The 21,684-nt window shown below is 49.7% G+C and overlaps 1 protein-coding gene across 4 annotated transcripts in view; it reads left to right on the forward strand.

Moving 5' to 3' along the window:
• Positions 1–21,684, forward strand: part of LOC124093459 (transmembrane protein 132B) — a 73,306-nt gene that overhangs the window by 27,102 nt on the left and 24,520 nt on the right. The window contains exons 2-5 of one of the 4 annotated variants that reach the window (XM_058579724.1): positions 4,975–5,043; positions 5,237–5,313; positions 6,471–6,542; positions 9,005–9,148. In XM_058579724.1, the coding sequence (XP_058435707.1) occupies positions 5,037–5,043; positions 5,237–5,313; positions 6,471–6,542; positions 9,005–9,148 (300 nt within the window). In that variant the 5' untranslated portion in view covers positions 4,975–5,036. Of the gene's footprint in view, positions 1–4,974; positions 5,044–5,236; positions 5,314–6,470; positions 6,543–8,683; positions 8,783–9,004; positions 9,149–21,684 lie in introns of those variants that run through there. The other 3 variants (XM_058579725.1, XM_046445858.2, XM_058579726.1) reach the window with 3 other exon arrangements.

Below are 21,684 nucleotides of genomic sequence, written 5' to 3' on the forward strand. Positions count from 1 at the left end.
CCAGTTGGTCTGCCTCCCCCGGTGGCTCTGCTAGCTCTCTGGATTTGTCCCCTCCAGTTTGTCCAGGTCCCTTTGTCCTTTCCCATTTTGTCTCATTCCATCTCCCTCTCTCTCTCTGTCTGTTCTCTCTCTCTTTAGGACCGTACTTGCTTGCCCATCATCTCCCTCTCCCCTCCATCTTCCCTCCCTCCTTCCTCGTTCCTTCTTGCTCTACTCTCCCACCTCTCTCACCTCCCCTCTCTTCCTTTCCAAACCATGGATCCGTCCACCCACCCACCCACCCACCCAGTGGCCTGACTGAAGGATCGACAATCAGTGGAGCCTCCTTCCAGGGCTCCCCCTGCTCCCTGCAGTCACCAAGCCCAGGCCAGTTCACAGCACTATCAGGGAGTTCATTCATATTTAAGTAAGGCTATCCCTGCCAGCCCAGGACTCACCAGTGTCTGCTCACTGGTGCCCTCAGCCCACGTTTTAGGTTTCAATGGAGCCGATGCCATTTGCTTGCTAGCCTGGTGGCAACTGGAAGTTGTTTTAAATTTGAATTCAGCTCAGACTGGATGAGAGTTTTTTCAGACAAGAGAGAAATAATCAACAGGTTACGCTGTCATTAGCGGCCTGACCATCGAGGGGAAGGAGAGAAGGCACAGGTGGCTGCTGTCAGTGTTGGAGCTGGTGTGGGCTGCACAAGACCCATGGAGGTGGAGTGGAGGAGGAAGCAGGCTGGGAACAGGGCAGAGCCGGTCTCCATGGTCCTGTGCCTCTCTGACTCCTGTGCCCCATCTCTGTGGCGGTCTCTGTCTCTGGGCCTCACGGTTCTCTCTCACCCTCCCTGTCTCTGTCCAGCTTGGCTAACGGTGCCTGTGGGAGCCTCTGCTCTTCCACTTTGGCCCAGGTTGGATGTTACTGCCCACTTTACAGAAGAGATGATTGCTGGCCCAGGGCTACTAGGAAGTCTGTGGCGCAGACGGATCTCCTGGCTGTAAAGCAAGGGCCGTCCGTGTCAACCCGGCCTGCTCTCCTGCCACGGGTGTGGGGCCTCCAGGGAAGGGTGCAGGATCCCGTGTCTTCTCCAGCTGGCCAAGTGAAGCATTTGAGAAACTGAGGATACCACAACTTTGGTGTCATTTTGGAAAGTTGGAACCTTTGGGGTGCAGCTCCTCTGTCTCCCCCACAGGACTCAGGGAGCAAAGGACACTGGCATGGTTGAGCCCTTGGGGGAGGATGACTCTGGTGAGAGCAGAAACCAGCTAGGACCCGTGGAAGCTGCTCTGCAGGTGAATTCTTGACAAGGACATGGCATGTCCTGGAATCTGAAGGCTGTGAAGGGCCACCTGCCTGAGCTCTGCAGGAAGCCTGCTCCCTGCCAGTGTTTCACCCACCTCTCCACCTCCCGCCTTGGGCATTCTGCTGGGAGGAAGTGCCCAGCAACTGCCCTTTAGTTAATGTTTTCGTTTCTGGAAAGGAGTCAGAGAGGCTGAGATCTCTTCATCCCCATTCCACATGCTTTATCTGGACCAATTGATGGTGACTTGTGGGGGACAAGTCCATTTTGTATAAAATGGTGACTTGGCACCTCATCACCATTCCCAAGGTGATGGGGATGAGGAGGAGGGAGGTTTCCAATGGATGGCCCCTGGGTCACATTGGGCAGCTTTAACAGGGTTCAGCATTTGGCGTCTTGTTTTACCTCGGGCAGTGTGGGGGGCAGTGTGGGAGACAGTGGGAAGAAAGAAGTGTGGTTCCTGCTGCCGTAGTTCAGAGCTGTGGCTTTAAGGGTCCAGGGCCCACTCCCTGCCCACCTGCTGCCAGTACAGAGGCTGCAGGGACTGGGCTATTTGTGCTGGGCTATTTGAGCCCCTCCTGACCCTCTGTGCACCGGCCTATTAGGAATACCTTTCTTTGTGTTATTCAAGAACTCATAAAGAGCTGAATTTTGAAATCTCTTACTGCATTGTGGATAATAAATTATCCGAATCTAAAAATATCCCTTGGGTGCGTTGGGCAGGGGAGAAGGGCTGGTTTCAGAGTTACTTAATGCACAACAGTGGGACTGAAATCCTTCATTTAAATTGAAGCCAGTGTCTTTGCTCCTCTCTGGGTGAAGTTCACATCGCCTTGCAGCTGTCAGAATGAGTCTGGGTGTCTGCCACCTGGGTGTGGTCAGATTAGATTCCTGCCTAAAGGCCAGTGTTCTTGGGCCAGGGACCTGGGCATGCAGGTGGCCAGATCTCAGGGCTGTGGTCCAGAACCACAGGCTGGGGGAGGAACTGGGGGGAGCACATGAAAGCCACACAAGGCCATGGTAGGGGTCTCTGGGGACACTTGACTGTGACTAAAAATTAAGGTTCACATGCATGTAACATCTTTGTAGAGGTTTTAAATTTAAAGTCTCTATAAATCTACCTTTGATCCTTCAAGCTTTCTTTTGAGTTAGGCAAAAGAGTGGGATGGCAAGGTCTGTTGCACAGGCGAGGAGCTGAGTAGACTCGCAGGGCAGCCGGGTGATGGCTTCTGTGGCAGATCACATGCGCTCCCGTCCTGGCTCCTCACTTAGCAGCAGTGTGATTCTGGTAAAATGGGGATACAAATAGTAACCCTTCAATAGCGGTATTGCAATAGCGATGTTTGAGGATGAAGTAAGATGTTAATAAGAACTGTTAAAATGTATCAGGAACTTACAAGGTCCCAGGCAGGTTTTGGTGCTTTATCAGGTATTGATACATATCATTCTCTGTATTATAAACATGCATTATTATGAACAGCAAGTGCATATAAATCATTCAGCCTGTGCCTATCACTTATGTTAAGGGTTTAAGATAAATTAATTGTCATTAGTCATGTTTGTTAGGTGACTTATATTCTGTATTGTTATGCATTTGTTCATCAGTTCATCTTTAGTTAATTCTTTTTTTTTTTTGGTGGTGCTGGGGATCAAACCCGGGGCCTTGTGCATGCGAGGCCAGCTCTCTACCACCTGAGCCACAGCCCAGCCCCATCAGTTCATCTTTGTTGTATTTTCTTTTGGTTCTTTTGATTGTATCTGTGGGTCTGAAAAATGCATTTCCCAAATACCTTTGTTAAAATCCCCTCAATATCAATATTATCTCTCTCAACATAAATACCTAATATTATTTTAATGAAGTGTTCAAGAGTAAGTTATACATATGAGGTACTTTGTAAATACTTTGGTGTGAATTTTCCCAGAATCCTTAAAAAGGAAGAGTGAAATCTTAAAATCTGGAAATGAATGTCAACACAAAGAATTTTCCCATCCCTGGGCTTTATTCTTATTCTTGGCCCACTAGTGTCCATTGTACCAACCAACCAACCAACCAACTCTGGAATCATGCGTTGTGTCTGCGCCCCTTGATCTGGAAGGTTCCCTGGTCTCTGTCCTTAGACCAGGATGCACTGGAGGGTACCGAGCAGTCACTGTGCAGTCCGGGCTGGCCTGGCCCTTGTTCCTTACCATCCTCACCTCTCCTCCTCTGCGAGACACGGGGTCTGTTCACATGTCACTAGTGATGTCACTGATGGCCTGGAGTGGCTGGTGTGTGCAGTGTCCGCACCACACAGCTGCCATTTCTCCTCTTTGAAGTGAGCATGTCTCCTGCACAGAGGGCCTTTGCGCTGTGCAGATATCCCGTTCCTTGTACTTTCAATCACTACTCGAATCCTCGCATGATTCTCTCTGGAACAGCTGTGGTAACAAATGGTGGCCACGGAGGTGGTGGTCTCCTTCTGCCGTTCCTTCCTCATTTACTGGTTGGAGTTCGACCCTAAGGACGCAGCTTCTGCTTCCCAGTGGTGTTGGTGTGGACTCATCCTAAGTTCATCATCACCTTCTGGGACCACTTGTGGTGATGCTGAGCCGTACAGGTTCTGCAGCAGTGCCTTCACCTGTCTCCTGTGTCCATTTGACATTTTCTGAGCATACTGTTAGCTTCTGGGTATTTTCCGCTCATGACCTTGACAGTCCTCGCCTCAGTCTGTGAATCAGCCGTTTCTCTGAGCTTCTGCTTTCTTTCCTGGGGCATGATGTTCAGAACTGAAGTCTGGGCTCTGGGTATCCTAGCTGCTAAAGGGGTATTGTTCTTTGGGTCTGTACCCTCTCTGGACAGAACTGAGGAAAAGCCACACGCGTGCACACACCCATGGCCACACTCCACACATGCACACACGGGCATCCCACCCCAAGCTCCCGCTGGCCACCCGTGCCAGGTCCTGTTTGCAGAGCTCACCCTGACTCTCTCTCCTCTCCACCTTGACACCCCTTCTTCCAGCAGTGAGAACCCTGGCTCTGGTTATCCAGCATGTCATTTGCTCAATCCTAGATACTAAAGGAGCTTCGGAGCTGCTGACCTACATTGCGGTGAATAACCCAGCTAGAATTCAAGATGTGTTTACGGTTATTTTTGTCTTTGCTCTGAGAGTCCAAATAACCTGCCCCAAAGTTACTTGAAACCACTAGATTCTAATGGTTCCAAACGATGGAGGTTGATTTTGCCACGTTCAACACAGATCAGCCTGGGGCTTTGCTCTGCATTGTCCTTACTTTGGGACCCAGGGTGACAGGGTGACTATCACCAGCATGGCAGAGAACAGAGGGCACAAGGACTTGCATTCTTGGGTCCTCTGTTTCAAAGTGAGTGCATCCGCCCACTCACCTTCTGTGGCCAGGTCCCCTCACCTGGTCACACCTACAAAGTGAGCAGAGAAGGCCAACCACTCTCTATGGCTGATGGGCAAGTCTGCTATCTAAACCCCGGGACAAAAATCTGTTTTACAGAGGAGGAAGCTGAAGAACTCGGGCTAGTCTTAACTAACACACGGATGCAGTTCATCACGTTCTCTGCTGCATACTATTTCACACTGTGTGTATGTACCGTGCCCACTGAGCCATGCCCTGCCTGTGGACATTCAGAAGGTTTCCATCTTCTCTCTTTTTTTTAATTTTTAATATTTATTTTTTAGTTTTTGGCGGACACAACATCTTTGTTTGTATGTGGTGCTGAGGATGGAACCCGGCCGCACGCATGCCAGGTGAGCACATTACTGCTTGAGCCACATCCCCAGCCCTCCATCTTCTCTATTGGACACAGTGCTCCAAAGACAACCCTTGAGCAGTGGGCTGGGTGGAATTGTTGAGCAGCACCGGCCTCAGTCAGAGACTCCTTATTGCCATTTTTCTTCTTAATAAAGTAAATATAGAACCAACCTCATTAATTTATTACAGGAATTGTATCGGGTACCACAAGAAGCCCTTCTCCCAATGCCGGGAACATAGACGAGCTTCCCAATGTAGCGGTTACGGTTAGTGTTATTGTTATTAGTGGAGCTGGGATGCAGTGGAGCTGTTACTGGTCCATGGCGCCAGGGGTGGAGTGTGGGCTCTGGCTCTCTGTGTTGTGTGCTCTGTGAGCCCTTCTCCTGATCCAATGGGGCTCTGGGTTCCCAGTGTGGGAGCCTTGGCTGCCACCTTCCCTTCTGAAAGGAGGTGCCTGGGGCCAGTGCATCCTCCTCCCCTCCCTACCTCTGAGTCCTCTCCAGGGTTCACTGGGCCCTTGAGACCGGAGCTAACAGAGCTGCCATTGAGAGACCCTGGCCATCTGAGTGACAAGAAGGGGGAAGAGTGACCATCTAGCGCACTCAGGTCCACTGGGGCCTAGGCCTGAGGATTCCTCTGTGTCCATGACATGTGGAGCCACCTCACCCTGAGAGAGCCCGTGCTGCTCACAAGGCACTGAGGCCTCCTGGCCTCGCTCTACTGACCACGTTCCCGATCCTGCCAGGTCCTTTTCCTCTGACACAACTGTCACAGTGGCCATGTCCACTTGGTACATAGCCCTGCACCCCTACCCAACCCTGGGCAAGGCACGAGCCTGTTCCCAGAACAGTATTGCCTCAGTGTTCAGAACATGCAGTGGGTTCCAGTGTGTGTACAAGGTTCTGCAACCATCAGTGCTAATTCTAGAACATTCACATCACTCCTGCCACATAGACTGTACTGCCCAGCGACCCCCATGCCCTTCATCCTCCACTCCCTTCACAGCCACTAATCCACGTCCCACCTGTTCTGGATATTTCACACACATGGAATCGTAAGTTGCGTGTCTGGGCTTCTTTCTCTAAACATAATGTTTTTAAGGCCCGTCTCTATTGTGGTCTATGTCAGTTTATCCTTCTCATGACTCAGTGGCGTTCCGTTGGACAGGCCAGCTTGCGGGCAGCCTGTGATGGGATCTCCTTAGGCACCTGGCACTTGCCTTCACTTTGGGCACGTGCACAGCTCTTGGACGAGCATGGCCATACTTATGCATTCCCAAGAACATATCACAGTCTTCCAAAGCCCTGTGGTCATCCCCTTGCCCTTCTCTCCCCTTTAAGCTATTTGATGAGGTGCTCTCCATGCCTCAGAGAGCTGTGCAGGTGAACAGTAACCTGTAATTGCTTTTGACAAACATCTCCAGGGAGAAGATGAGCCCAGAGCCAGGCCACATACAGCCTTGCCAGTGGGGTGCTCCAGGGAACCCACAGACAAGGTGTGTACCATGGGTGGTTTGGGAATGCGGGTGGGAAAGGTCTCCAGTGGGGTTCTCCTCTCTGTGGTGCCCACACTGCTGGTTTTTACTGGTAAGGTGGCATCATGCTTCAAAGCCATCGCAGAGCTGGAGAGTGGGGGAGTGGCCTCAAGTTAAAATGCCACCAAGGTCTCTGTGTTTGACCAGGACCTGGCCCTCTATTTCTTGCATAAATGCTCTCCCAGTCATACAAGTGTTTGGGGCATCTCCAGAGCCCAGGAAACGTTATTTTGAGAATGTTTGCCAGTTTCCTTGTGACTTTTGTGGAGAAGAGAGTTTTCTGATGGCCTCACTGTGACTTTGCCCTTGGTGTTGCCCTCATGGGATGGAAGTGCCTTCCACAGAGGAGTGTGGAGATGCTCTGTAGGCATCAGACCTGGGGCTTCTGCAGATGGAGCAGAAAAGACTTGTTCTGTGGTCGATGGTGGAAGTTTAGCAGTTTCTTCAACCAGATCATTGTTTTGATGTAATATTGGACATGGTGATTGCTTTCTCAATGTGCCAAGGGTATGTAGGGACCTACTTTAGGTTTTCAGAGAGGCTTAACTTATTTACAGTATTTTGAAATCTTTTCAAGACCCCATCCCAGGATGGGCGTGGTGGCACACGCCTGCAATCCCTGTGGCTCAGGAGGCTGAGGCAGGAAGATCACAGGTTCAAAGCCAGCCTCAGCAATTTAATGAGACTGGAGGCAACCTAGCAAAACTCTCTGTCTCAAAATAAAAAATAAAAATGAAGGGCTGGGGATGTGACTCAGTGGTTAAGCACCTCTGGGTGGAATCCCTTGCACCAAAAAAAAAAAAAAAAAAATCCCACACCGAGGAAAGAGCACATGTCAAAACAAGAAGGTTGACTTACCACCATGTTGGATTGGGCTGCCACATTTCCCACATGTTCCTTACAAATTTGATGTTTTCTCTTGAAAAGTAGCTATTATTTGTAGGCTTAATATCACTGCAAAGCAAATCATGTATAAAATGGTACTAAAACTTATACTATCTTGGGAGGGTTGTTGGGAAGCACAGAGGATGATTATTTGCATGCCAGTCATTTAGAATACCACCTGTCTCCTAGTAGCTCAGTCTCAGTGGCCGCTGTGGCTGTCATTCAAAGCCCGCCCCCTCTCTTGCCCCTCTCCTGATTTGGAATGGAGAGTGGGGGGCCGACTGAGGACATGGAGTGTGGGACCTGCCTAGTGCATGGGCTGAGGCAGGGACTGGGGAGAGGAGCGATGATGACGGCCTGTTGGGCCCTCCTGGGGAGCTGAGCCGATGCTGTGGACTTCCACTGCTGAGCTGAGTTGTGCAGCCGTGGCCGGCTGTCTGCTTGGCCTTCTTCTCCAGCTTGGTGTGGAAGTAGCTTCTCCACCGTGGTCCCTGTGTGAGCCTTGAGGTGGCTCTTTAGCTCATTCGTTGAGTGAACATTCTGAGCTCCACTGTAGCAGTTGCATGGAGGACTGTGCTCACAGCACCTTCCTCCATGAGGTGGGCACAGATGGCCTGTTCAATGTCCATAAGCTCCCTGTGGAGTAGGGGCTTGTTTGTCCCTGTTTGCAGACCAGGGAACCTCTGCATGGGAGGTAACATGGGGCAGAAGCTGCCCAGACTATGAGAAGGCTGGACTGTGCAGGGGACAGAGAGAAGGGGACAGGAGAAGGACGGGGAGGTGGGCAAGGCCCAGGTGGCCCTCCTCAGTGAGCAGAACCCTATCTTAAGAAGAGTAGGGCACTTTCCAGGTGTTTTGATCTGGCAGAGAGATAGTCTGGGTTGGAGATCTTGAGCCCTGTGAAGAGAGACCCAGGGAGAACCCCGGGGTCAGCGTAGCTGTCCAGGCCAGAGGCGCTGGGAGGGCAGGGGAGCTGGGAGAGGTGACAGCAGGAAGTTGACAGATGGAGATGAATTAGAAAGACAGAAACCATGAGCCCCCAGGGGTCATCAGGGTTTGCAGGGGAATCTCTGGGGTCCAGAGAGGTGACAGAGGGGCCACGGTGCCCAGCCCAGGTGTGCAGAGGTTTATGATGTGATGAGTTCTCCTTTGCTCTTTGTGCTATTGTCTTTCTTCATTTGAAACAAAAATGAAGCATGTGCTCCTGTGTTACTAAGCCCAGAACAGGCAATCAGTACCCAAAGGACCCTCAGACCGAGCCCTGGAGAATGCTGGGGAGAAATCCTGTGCTGGTGTGAGCCTGACAGATGCAGGAGGTACGGGTTGTGGGAGGAGGTGGAGGAGGGAGCAGCTCGGTGCTCCCCAAGAGGCTGGGTGCCAGGAGAGGGTCTGGCTGCCGGGTGTGGCCATCAGTCTGGCTGGACCCCACCTCACATGGCTGCATCCCTGCAGGCTCTTAGGGCAGGGGCGGTGCTGGCCGGCCTCACCCCGCTCCCTGGGATCCAAGCTCGCTCACCGGCACCTCTTCTCTCCTTCAGGACACAGAAGTTTTGAACACCGCCATTCTCACCGGAAAGCCTGTCTCGGTCCCTGTCAAAGTCATGGGGGTTCAAGAGGACGGTTCCGTGGTGGATGTGTCAGAGGCTGTGGAGTGCAGGTCAGCCGATGAGGACATCATGAAGGTATGTGATAGCTTTGTCTGCCTGTCTCCCAAGTGCACATGGCTTTCATGGCTCACTGTGTCCCAGCCTTCAGATCTGGTGAGCACCCTGTGCTCCTAGGGTTGTGGGCCAGAGTGACCTCACTAAGCAGCAAACGGCTGAATCAGAGACACCTGGGTCAGACAGCATCTGTGGGTGGCCGAGCTGCTCCCCTCTGCCAAGCCTGAATCTCAAGGGCAAATCTGTGCCCATGCTCAATTCCATCTCCTTCCCCCTCCTCCCTCTCTTTCCTCACAGGGTGCTGTTCTCTTAGCATCAACAGTACCCAACCATCTCAATTGGTACCAACTCTCTGTGCCAATCATTTTATTTACTAAATATATTTTCTTTAACTGCCTTGTTGTTTTAGAGTGGCTGGTTGGCCCCGCTGGTTGGTGTATGGTGTTAATAAATGCCTCCCTGTTTCAAACTTAAAAACAGATTTGGTCTCATTACAGGATAATAAAACTCATGAGCCTGATGTACTAAATTTTTGTTAGTAACATTAAAATAAGTGACTATTAAATTTTTTAATAGCTCATCCTTTGCTACCTGCTTTAATTTGAATATAACCTGAGGCATATAACTCAGTTGGGGAGTCTGTCCAAGGGACACTTTTACTGTGTGCTTCATTCTAATTAGCTACACTTCTGACTCCAAATTCTGCCGGGAAGCAGCGCATGTTTTCAGTTTTCCACGGTCTTCACAGGGTTCTCCTTGAACTGCTAAATTGGGTGTTTCTGCCCTTTTTTTCTAAGTACATTGGTTGCTGCTTCTTTTTGCAGCAAAGACCTGGGGAGAAGGGACTTCAGTCTTGAGGACGATCCTTCCTCCTCCGAGTGCTGAGAGAGGCCTGGGGCCCACTCTGTCCCTATGTTTTAGGAGAAGACATCAATGCCCAGCTCTGCCCTTCCTCACCTCCTCCCAGCTCTGGTTCAGACATTCAGCAGAACTGTTCATGGCCAACAGGAAGGCCTTCCAGGGTTCTCCAGGGAGAAAGGGTCACGGAGGGGTTTATTTCTCTTTACTGCGACCTGCGGGAGGCTGTGTCTTGGTCTAGAGACAGTTTAGTAAAGAAGAAATGGTGTATTTGTGAGATCTAGTGAAAAACAAGGAGTCTGTAGGAAACTCAAGCTTGCTGTTGGTGGTTTCCTGGGCTTGGAACATTAATTCTCCATGAGAAGAAGGCTGGACCAGCTTAAGACCTGGACACACGGCCCTGCCTGGTGCCTGGAGATGGAACAAGCCCAGGCCTTACCTTCTCAGCTCAGGGGACCAAGTGCTCTCAGGAGATCATGTGCATGGGTGAAAACATGGACCACTTGCTGTCCTGGCTGCCTTTGGCCACACACACTCCTCACCCTTCCCTGCCTTCCAGAAAGCAGGAGGAGACACTGGCAAATGGAGATGGCTCTGTGTGCTTATGCCATCATGGACCCAGACAAGTGACTCCCCTCAGTGGGTTCCTTAAGCCCTCAGTCCCATCCTGAGAGCCTCCTGTGGAGCCCCACACAGGATCCTTGTTCTCCTGCCTGGAGAGCTCCACCCAAGGGAGGCCAGTTCAAGTTCAAGTTCATGAATCCCACCAAAGATGTCCTCTGCCCCTCCTGATAGATACAGTTTTGGAAGAGGACAGGTTTTGCCTATTAACTATTGCAGCCTCATGAAAAAGCAAGTTCTTTAGCAAACAATTGTTTACTCTTCTAGGTGTGAAATGGAGCCCACAGATCACCAAGCTCAGCCCTGCAGTAGGACAGGTCCTCTGGTGGTCCCTGCTGCCCGTGTCCGTGGGCTAGACTTAATTAGACAGCTGTGATGCACAGGCTGTGGCTTCACTCTTAATGTTCATAGTCAGTTTTGCCGTGACTCTAAGATGGATGGAGGTGTCCACAAAGCCCTGTGCTGGCCTCAGCCTCAAACCAGGGTCAGCCCTGGACGTTGGCACAGTTGTTAGTACCCTCAGGAGAGCCCCTCCATCTGTGGGGCTGCTGCTCAGCCACTCCTTCACAGCACAGGGAACACCATGGGGCCCTAAGGATGAGTTCGCTGGGTCCCCAAAGATCTTCATGCACTGGGGATTCAGTGGCCTGAGTCTGGGATTGAGATGGCAAGGAAGTGGGAATCCAGGAAGATGCAAATTATGGCAATGCACAAATTAGCTTCTTCAACCTGGGATGGAATGACTTTTGAAGGACAGAATCTGAAGGCATAAATATTTTAAAAACCTGAAACCTGACCCTAATTGGGCAAGATTGGGGGGGATAAATGTCAAGTTTTAAGTCCACAATTACTGTGAAGTTAAAAATAAAGAAAGTAGGGGATGCGGCTTGAGAGTGTGTGTGCATGCGCACCTGTGTGCACATGCATTGTGTACTTACTGGCTTTTATTCTTTAATTGTTGTGGTCATGTAAAAGTGGACAAATTGGCACAGAAATTTGGATTTCCAGTTTCTAATGAAAAATCACGAGATCATGTGGTCCTGGGCCTTGGGCCCACATGGGCTGCACCTGGAGTTGAGTAGAGGAGACCCTTTGTGTAAGGCCAACACCCGCAGCTCACCACAGTCCCCACTACTACATCTTGTCTCCCCCAAGGAGGTGGAGGGACATTTGCCGCCTCAAGTCATACTTAGGAGGCTGGCTTTCCGATCTTAGATTTTAGATGAAAGTGAGTTTTTTCTCATTCTGTGGTCTCAAAAAAGAGAAAGGAGCAACAAATGATCTACTTCATTCTGTCATCCTTCAGGCCCTAAGAGGACACCAGAAAATTAGATTGTGTTCTGCCAAAGAATGTCTGGGTGGCCAAGGGTTCTTGAAATCAAATCACAGGAGGAAAGACTACAGCAAGGGCGAGTGTTTAGCCTGGTGATGAGAAGAAGAGGCCCCAGGGTGAGGTGGTGACGGAGCTTTTATGTCTCTCAAGGGCCATCATGTGGAAGAGGGAGACTTGTGCTTTTTGTATTCCTAAAGTGGTAGTTAAAAAGGACCATTTTCAGTTCAATGTAAAGGAAGGACTGCAGAGGTGGTGAGTTCTTTGGTTAAGCATTCAGACAGACAGTTGGGTTTAGATCTTAACTCCACCTTCCTTACCACTGGACCTTGGGCAAATGGCTTAACTCCTGTGAACTCAGATCCTTATCTACAAATGGGGATGATAACGATATGGTGGAAAGTTACCTTTTATAGAGATTTGTTCTAATGTCATTGTGTAAAGTAGAATGAACCACAATCAAAATAATCCTGGAAAGCCAGTTAGAGGAGACCTGGGCTTTTGGAAGTTCAAAAGACAGTTGATCAAAAAAATGTTTTCCTTGCTTTAAGCCACAGACATAGGGCAAGGGTTAGTTTAAAGGAAATGCTGGGGGGTGGGGTGCCCAGGTAAGCTGGCCTTGGGAAGCCGCCTTTTACTCTCTGTGTCTTCTGGTGAAGGTTTCATCCAGTGGCAGCCCAGCTATTCTGAGCATGTCTAATTGGATTGCTGTTTGTTAGATCTGTGTGATGAAGTCCCAGTGTGAATTTGGAGAATAATTGAATGAGAATGTACATCTAAAGGAAGTCACAAAGTGTTTGAGCCATCATATGTCAATGTTGCACTGATAGAAGTGCAAATTTAGATCTGCGCGCATACACATGTCCATGATCACCACAAAAATTCCTCCCAGATCCACGGTTACTCTATTTCTGGCATGAATTTCCCTCCTTCACGCGCTGCCAGGAACCATGCAGCTCAGAAGAAGTTGTCAGGCGGTTTGGATGTTATTGCCTAATTTTGTCCTTCTTTATGCTGGTAATTTGGACTTTCATTGTTCCATTCTAATTGGAGATGTGTCATATATTTCCTGTTGGCCAGGGATGGGCACTGCTGCCTTCTCAACATTTTGTTCCTGTCAGCTTCATTATGATTTCAATATTAATTAGATCATTTGTTCTTCTCTGTCTTTGGCATCTCTAATTAAGAACTAACATCCTGGAATTGTTTCTTCATGATTCAAGGAGATCTTGGACAATCCCGCATGAACCTGCACACCTCTGCCTTCACTTGCCAGGACGCATGCCCGTGCCCCCTCCCCCTCCTGGGGACCCTCATCTGCTCTTCCCTGGCCAGGCCTGCTTGCTACAGGGTTGGGGTTTGCTGGAGACGTGGGGCTGTGACTGTGCTACAGATTTCAGGCCTGGTCAGGTACAATCCCTAGTGTCTGGTGTCTCCTGGGGACATATTTATTCTGTGTTCAGTAAGAGGGAAGGGAGCCCTCCATTGTGCTTTGGTTCTTGATTCACAATTTAAACCCCCATCGTGCAGCTTTGGTGGTAGGGAGGGTGTGTCAGCTTCACTGAGCTTCCAGAAGAAACTCAGAGGAGCTAAACAAAGTTCATAAATTAACTGGATCACAGAGCCGTGAGACCCAGACACAGACAGGCATGGGTCCAGGCACAGAGGCCATGTGTTGAGGCTGCTGCCTCCCTCTGCCATTTTCCTGTCTAACAGCTTCATGACCACACAGCTGACACTCAGTGAGCTGCCCATGTTTAAATGGAGAGTTTGGTACATTTTGATGGTTTTGTGGGTGCAAAATCACCACCCAAATTGGGGCAGTGATATCTTTAGCCTTTGATCTTTCTTCTTGCTTCTTTATGATCCCTTCTCTCTCGCCCTCTCCATTTGTCCCGTGCAATCACTCCCTGACAGTTAATTTTTATTTTCTGGAGTTTCATATAAATGAAACAGTAAAGTATGTTTGTTATCTCTGTCTTCATTGCCCCTCTTATCTCTCTCTTCTTTCCCTCAGTGTAATTAACTTGAGATGTATCCTTGCTGGTATGTGTCTCCATAATTCTTCTTTAACTGCTGAGCTATATTCCACTGTGTGAATATATCACAGTTTGTCCCCATGGATGGACATTTGGGTTGCTCCTGGTTGGGTTTAATGCTGCTGGGAGCATTCATGCAAGCTTTTGTCTGTCATTTCTGTCACTTGAAGCAGTCATTTCTCTAGGAATAGAAGAGTAGCAAAATACACAGAAGCACATGTTGAACTCCTTAGGAAGCTGCCAAATTGTTTCCTGAAGTGGGCGTGGCATTTGCTTTCCTGCCATGGGTATCTCAGAGTCCTGTTACCTCCACAGTTGTGCCAGCACTTGGTGTCATCGTCCTGTTAATTTTTGCTATTCTGATGGGTTCAGAGAGGTGGGCCATATTGGTTTTAGCTTGCATTTCTGGAATGATTAGTGCTGTGGAATGTCTTCCCACATGCTATTTGACACCTACAGATATTTGGTAGAGTGCTGCTCAAATTTTTTGCCCATTACAAATTTTTAAAAATGCTTGTGATTGACATTATCAGGTATGATTTGAGAGACTTCATCCCAGACTTTGACCTGTCTTTCATGATCTTTCATCTTTTGAAGAACATAAAATTTTCACTTGGTGAGATCCAATGTATAATTTTTTCTTTTATGAATTAAGCTTTTGCTGTAGAACCTAAGAAATAATTGCCTCATCCACATTCACAAGATTTTTATCACATATTTTTCTAAATTTTCTAAATAGTTCAGCTGGTACATTTAGGTGTGTGATCCATTTTTTGAGTTGATTTTCTTCAATGTGAGGTAAGGGTCTAAATTCTTCTGTTTAGCATGGATTTTCCGGTTGTCTCAGCACCATTTGTTCTCTGTCATTGAAGACATTCTTTCCATGTTGAATTATCCTGTAGTCCTTGTTCTCTGTAAAGAGAGCTTTATGTCTGCTTTTCTTGTCTGGTGGCTTTCATTGTCTTGCTTAATCACCCTGCTAGACTTGCCTGTAAAGAATCCCTCACAAAGCCTTGACCAAGTGGCATGAGTGGGTGTCCTCCCTCAGCCCTGATCCTTGGGAGAGGATGCTCTCCTGGCTCCAGTAAGTTTAACTCTAGCAGTTTCTGTTGCTCTGCACATGACTTTCATAGAGTGTGAGGAATTTTCCTTCCAATCCTGTTTGTTTGTTTCTGTGACTGTTGAGATGACTGCATGGGTTTTGTCCTTTGTTCTATGTGGGGATATAAGGCTATTTCTTAGAGAAAAAGAGCTTTGAAGTATTTCAAAATTCTTTTTTCTTGATAAACTGGGAGATGACAGCACCGTGGGCCAGCTCTTTTTGGGTTGTGTTTTAATTTTTATATCTAAATTAAATTCTTCCTTGTTTGTTCCCTAATTCCATAGGAGGGTGGGGAAGTTGCACCAGTACTGTCTTTGGTTATTTAACAACGCTGAGAAGGAAATGCTCTCTGGGAGCCGGTTCTTTGGTGAACTGATGAGCTCCGAGTTCCCAGGGCAGCAGACTTGTCCAGTGGTCTCTCCCAGCTCCAGCTCCTCCCTGTCACCTGGGGAGCAAGCACGGCTGGGGGAGTGCTCGGATGGCACCATGGATGTGCCAGAGGGAAGGCGCAGCAGGAGCTTGGTGTGGCCCTCTCCTGAGATGCAGGGCTCCCTGCTCGGCTCTCTCCTGTGGTCTGCGTCCAGTGGCCCTTCTGCTGGTGGACTGGCTGTGCTACTCCTCCCCTCAGCCCTTTAATGGGGCAGGACACTATCCGTCTGGCTCCTCAGTGCATCCTGGTCACCTGCCACTGAGCCTGGCACCAAGCAGCTGTTCCAGAAACAGATGCTGAGTACAGCCTCTGGCCGCTCCCTGGGGCCCGAAGAGGACAGCACTGCTGTGGAAGGGGGGGGGGGCTGTGCAGTCAGGGATGCAGGTCTAGACCTACTCAGCCTTCACAGGGGATTGTGGGAAGGCTGCTCTTTTAAAAAAAATTGGTTCTTTTTAGTTAAACACAACAGCAGAATCCATTCTGCATAATTATACAAGCACAGAATGTATCTTATTCTAGTTAGGACCCCCTTCTTGTGGATGTGTGTGACAGTGGAGTCCACGGTGGTGATTTCATACACGAACACAGGAGAATCATGTCACACCCATCCCACGCCTTTCCTTTTCCGGTGCCCCTTCCCTTACCTCCACTCCCCTTTGTCTAATCTATAGACTTCTATTTTCCCTGCCCTTTATTGTGGTTTACCTTCCACATATCAGAAAAAAACTTTCAACCTGTTTTTTTGGGGGGGATTGGCTTATTTCATTTAGCATGATATTCTCCAGCTCCATCTATTTACCGGCAAATGCCATCATTTCGTTCTTCTTTATGGCTAAGTAATACTCCATTGTGTATATGTACCACACTTTGTTTATCCATTCATCCATTGATGGGCACCTAGGTTTGTTCCATAGCTTAGCTATTGTGAATTGAGCTGCTCTAATCATTGATGTGACTGCATCACTGTAGTATGCTGATTTTAGGTCCTTTGGGTATAGACTGAGGAGTGGGTCAAATGGTGGTTCCTTTCCAAGTTTTCTAAGGAATCTCCATACTGCTTTCCAGAGTGGTTGCACCAGTTTGCAGTCCCACTAGCTGTGTATGACAGTACCTTTTCCCCCACATCCTTGCCAAAATTTATTGCTTGTGTTCTTGATAATCTCCATTCTGACTGGAGTGAGATGAAATCTCAGTGTGGCTTTAATTTGTGTTTCTCTACTTTCTAGAGATGTTGAACATTTTAAGTGAACTTCGGAGCCTGACTCTGTAAAGCCTCGTAGGTACTGGGCACCCACACATTTCTTGTGCATGAGTTCATGCGATACTGTGCTCACAGTACCTGAAAAGTCAGTCACCCCACCTGAAGCGAGCACAGGGCGCCATCTTGCCTCTGAGCAGGGCTCTCAGGCTGCTTTCTTTGGTGCTCCTTGACTTCACCCTGAGCACGCCCTGCTGATCTCTGGGGTGGGCTCTTCTCTCCCCACTCTTAGACTGCACATTGGCCATTTTAAAGATACCAATGAGATTGTATGATTCTTACCTTCTGCAGATAAATATGTGTCCTCTTTTTCTCTTAAATATCTCAAAGGTCTACAGAGGAATTCACTCATGTGAGGAACTAACAAACCTTGGCTCCTTTTGCAGCCAAGGTCCTGGCACCAAGGAGATGCGAGGAACATAGATAAGAGATTCTGAGACTCTCACATGCTTTCCCCAAATACTCTTGAAGTTTAGCCTGAGCAATTTATTAGTGCTTCATTGATGTTTATCACTAGACTGTTACAGACTCTTAGAAGTGATTGCTGCCCATTCAGCTGATGAAATATGACTTCTATCTCAGTGGGAATCAAGGGTATGTGCTTCCTCCAGGAGCAGGTGGAGTGGATTATGTGATTTCCTGTTTACAGACCCAGGCTTCTTGCTTACATCCCGTTGTTGAGAGGAATGGGCTGTCAGTAGTAAGAGACCACTTCTCACACACACAATCTTCTCACCCTTCTCTGATTATATTGTCTCTCCCCTGCTCTTGGTTTGTCTTCTAGTTACAATAATGAAAGACCTGAGGCCAGGTAACTTTATAAAGAGAAGAGGTTTAATTTTGCCTCATGGTTCTGGAGGTCCAAGGTCAAGGGGCTGTATCTGGTGATGATCTTCTTTTCAGCAGAGTTCTTAGGTCATGTGGCCAGAGACAAAAAGCACACATAGAAAACTTGCTATTTCAAGTAGAGGTCACAGTAACCCCTTTGGATAACAGGAATTGTGCCTCTATGAGAAACATGCTCTCCTGTCCAAACCTGAATAAGGGACCAAGAGACACAAAGTATCACAAACAGTGAGGCTTTACTGACAGTCCTGCAAGCCTGGGTGTCTGGGGGCACAGGCACACCCCCAACTGTTCCAACCAGCATTTTGTCTCCTCGAGGTGCAAGAGCCCTCCCCGGCTCCTCAGTCTGAGAACTATGGGGTGCACAGTCTTCCTGAATGTCACCTAGGTTTTACTGTCCCCTATTGGTTATTTTAAGGGATGTACCTGGAGTTTCCACATCTCCCTTTCCTTTCCTGGGTAGGAAGGCCTTTCCGGGATTGATCTGTCCTGTGTGGGGTTTATCCCTGTTGGTCAGCCGGGCCTCCCCCCACCTCCTGTGAGTCGATTTGTCTTGTCTCCTCACTCAGGCGTCAACCGCCGGTTTAACCATTTGCTCTGTTTCCTCTTTGGCTAGTTTTCTTATATCCTCAGTAATTTTGCGTTGAAGGCTAAATTCTGCGTTCTGATAATGGACCGTGGGACTCTCTGTTTCTACCTCCACTGCAGAGATGAGGAGACCAGTGCTCACAGAGGTCAAGTGTCCAGGCCCTGAAGGTTGAAGGAAGGCACGGGAAGCTGGAGCCCCGGTTCGCATCACTCCAGAATCCGCACTTCACCTGTGTGCTGCCAACACAGACGTGATCTGTAGAATTTAGGGAAGATTTAGTGAATCCGGAGAATGCTGAATTGGGAGGGGGTGTCTGGGGTACAGAGTGTAGGAGGGCACAGGTGAGGCTGGAGGACGTTGTGGTGAAGGGTGGTGAAGGTGCTGAGTGAGTCAGAGCCCTAGAGAGATATGTCGGCAGCACCGAGTGAGCAGACTGCAATCCTGAGTGGAGCCTGGGCCACTGGTCTGCTGAAGGTGGAGAGAGCATGCGGCTACACAGCTGGGCAGAATTGGGAGGGCCACTGCTATTGAGGTGGAATTCCCTGAGGCTGGACTCAGAGGTGACACCTGGTCATTGAAATCCAGAACATGGATCATTAATAAATCGATGACCGTCCCCAACCCATGACAGTTCAGGGCCCAGGCCTATCGACAGCAGAGCACGGCCATGGTGTCCTGGCCGGAGGAGGCCCTTCTGAGGCAGCCAACAGGCACCACCACAGCCTGCCTGAGCGGGATTCTATACGGAATCTTCTCAGTGAGTCAGGGCAGATGGGCGTGGAGCTTGCCAAGAGTCACATCTATAAGAATAGAAACAAAACAGTGCAGGAGAAATGCCCATGAAAAGCTTCCTTTGAGATGTGCACTCTGCCTTGGTAGGCATGCCATGGGGTGGCCTGGTCCACTGTCCCCTGAGAAGGAGCTGAGCTCTGCGTCTCGGGAGGCAGAGGCAAAGGTGTGTTAATCAGGACTGTGGCTCCGAGTGGCTAGGTCCAACTTAGTTCCCCCAGTAGAGGGGTGTGTTGGTGTCCCAGCAGACAGTGGGAGGCCTGGGTCTTGGTGATGGCAGCAGCCAGAGAACGGAGCTGCTCACTACGCTTTCTGTCCCTGTTACCATGCACGGACTTTCTCCTCCCAGAGCGGCTTGTCCATAGCCGTTGTAGCCTCAGGTCACATCTGTATAGCCTTACAAAGAGGGAGGAGAAGAATCTTTCACTCTCCCTGTTCAAAACTTTTGAGGCAGTGTCCTGGCCAGTTGAGAATGATCCAACTCCTCAGCTTTGTGCTGGGGCCAGTGGTGGGAACCGGGCTGGGGTGGGATTGGGGGCCAAGTGGTGTGGGTATCCTCAGGGAGCCGGATGGGCGTGCCTGGGTCACCTGCCCATCTTGCAGGCAGGATCTTAGGACAATGGAAGGGACTAGGGTTGCTGGGTACATCACCAAGACAAGAGCCCCTCTGCAAACATTTTTGTTTTAGAAATTAGAAATTCAAATGTGTTTCCAGACCTAACTGATGAGTCTGGGAAATCTGGAAATACAGGCAATATCCTAAGTTACCAATGGCTGCTCTCAGCACTCACATGTGGGGGACAAGCAAGCTCAGACAGGGGCTTGAGCCTCCTTGTGAGTAGGGGGAAGCTTAGCTTTGTTCTCGATGGTGACGGAGGGCTTTACCAGGTAGACTGAGAACAGCCAGGTCCTCTTGGCAGGAGAAGGCAGCAAAGGCAGAGATGCAGGGGAGTAGGAGACCAGATGGCTGTGAGCCTGGGAGGCAGGTGGGGGCTGGGTCGGGGTGGCCACTCCAGCCATGGCAAGGAGCTGCGGGCTCTCTCCTGTCATCGCTGGAGGACGTTATTTTATTAAGTGAGAATTTTAGAAATTAACTGAAAATGAGGTGATTTTGGCAACAGAGAGAGGGATGAGTGAAAGGGAGGAAGGCTCCTTGAAGAATCCCCTTCATTTCTCCAATGAGAACCCTGGAATGGTTCAGACCAGTGAGAGACGGGGCAATGAGGCTGAGTAGATTCAGGGTGAAGAGGACCTTGCCATCCTCGTGGTCCACACTTTCCTTCACCCCTGCCCAGTCCTGCCCAGTCCCTCTCTGCCATCTCCTTATTGTCACCATACCGTTAGCTCTGGTTGACTTTGTGATGTTTATATGCTGACTTATTTATTGTTGGTGTTTGGGTATTTGCTGTCCCATGTCCCACATCCTCTGTGAAAGGACAAAGTATCAAACATCTGATCAGGTGCTTATGGGGCAGGGTTTTCATCTTGCCAGGAATGGGTGCTCCCAGGAGCACCCTCCCCCAGAGGAAGCAAGGTCCCCTCCCTGAAGTGGGTGCCGCGAACAGGGAAGAGCACTGTGGAATGTCATGCCTGGCCCTTGCGGGGCAAGCTTTGCTTCCTAATCATGACTGTGGTCTCATGAGCACATAACCAGGTCACAGGAGAGAGGCTCTGTGACAGATGCTCCTGAGCCTGTCATGCCTTCTGACCCCCTTGGATCAAAAGGACAAAGACACGTGTGCAGATCTGTTTGAGGGGTGGGGAGAGGTAGTCAGCCACGCGAGGGAGAGCGCAGTTTGGCCTACAGAGGACACAGTGGGAAACGCTGCTTGGGTGGTCCTTGGCTCCCGTGAACAAGGTGTCGATCACCCGTGATGAGGAAGTGGCCAGTGTGCCAACCGCGTTCACTTAATTAGACCAATACAGGAGACACCTGTGGGCATCTGCCCAGGGTGATATTATCTTTCCCCCTTTCTTTCTGGTAATTGCTTCCCTCACTTATCCTTGCACTTGTGGGCCAGCTGCTCGCCATGCCTACCCTGCGTGGCCCGTCCCTGAGGAGCCAGCCTAAGGGCCGCTTGCCCCCTGAGCAGGACCCAGCGCAATCTCCCTCCCAGGACTTGAAGTAGTCAGCCTGGACTTCGCTCTAACAGGTGAGGTCCCCATAAAGTGTCTGCCAGTGCCTGGAAGGACAGGGCCAGTCCCGCCACAGAGTGAGAAGGGGCAGATAAGAAGCCGAGAGGCAGAGAGATGGGGCTGGGACATTTCCTGGTTGCAGCTGAGGCTCTTCCACTTTCCCGCCTTAGTATGACCCACCCCGGCCCTTCTCTTCTCAGTGGAGCCTGTGCCTTGTAACATGTGCATCCTTACTCATGTGGTCAGAATGCCTAGTTGTCACTGAGCCCTCCACTGCCCAAGCACTTTCCAGGCAAGCTTCGAGGTCAGTGCTGATTCCCTTCAAGGTGTGCAAACTGGGGACAAAGGCAGAGGACTTGCTGGCCTCACACCCCTCCACCTCCGTCCTCAGGAAGAGGCTTCTCTGTGGCTCTCTCCCCTGCCCAGGCGGCTTCTCACCACTTGGTCAAAAGCCCGCTGCAGCTGGTCCTGCCCAGGTCCCAGGACCACAGACAGAACAGCAGGAACTCTTGGAGGTCACAGGAGGGCAGGGGGAGCTCATTTCCCAGAAGCCCTCAGC

Source organism: Marmota monax, unplaced genomic scaffold (assembly GCF_021218885.2).
Source record: "Marmota monax isolate L192 unplaced genomic scaffold, Marmota_monax_Labrador192_F-V1.1 WCK01_AAM20220418_F8-fsc00546, whole genome shotgun sequence".
NCBI lineage: Eukaryota > Metazoa > Chordata > Mammalia > Rodentia > Sciuridae > Marmota > Marmota monax.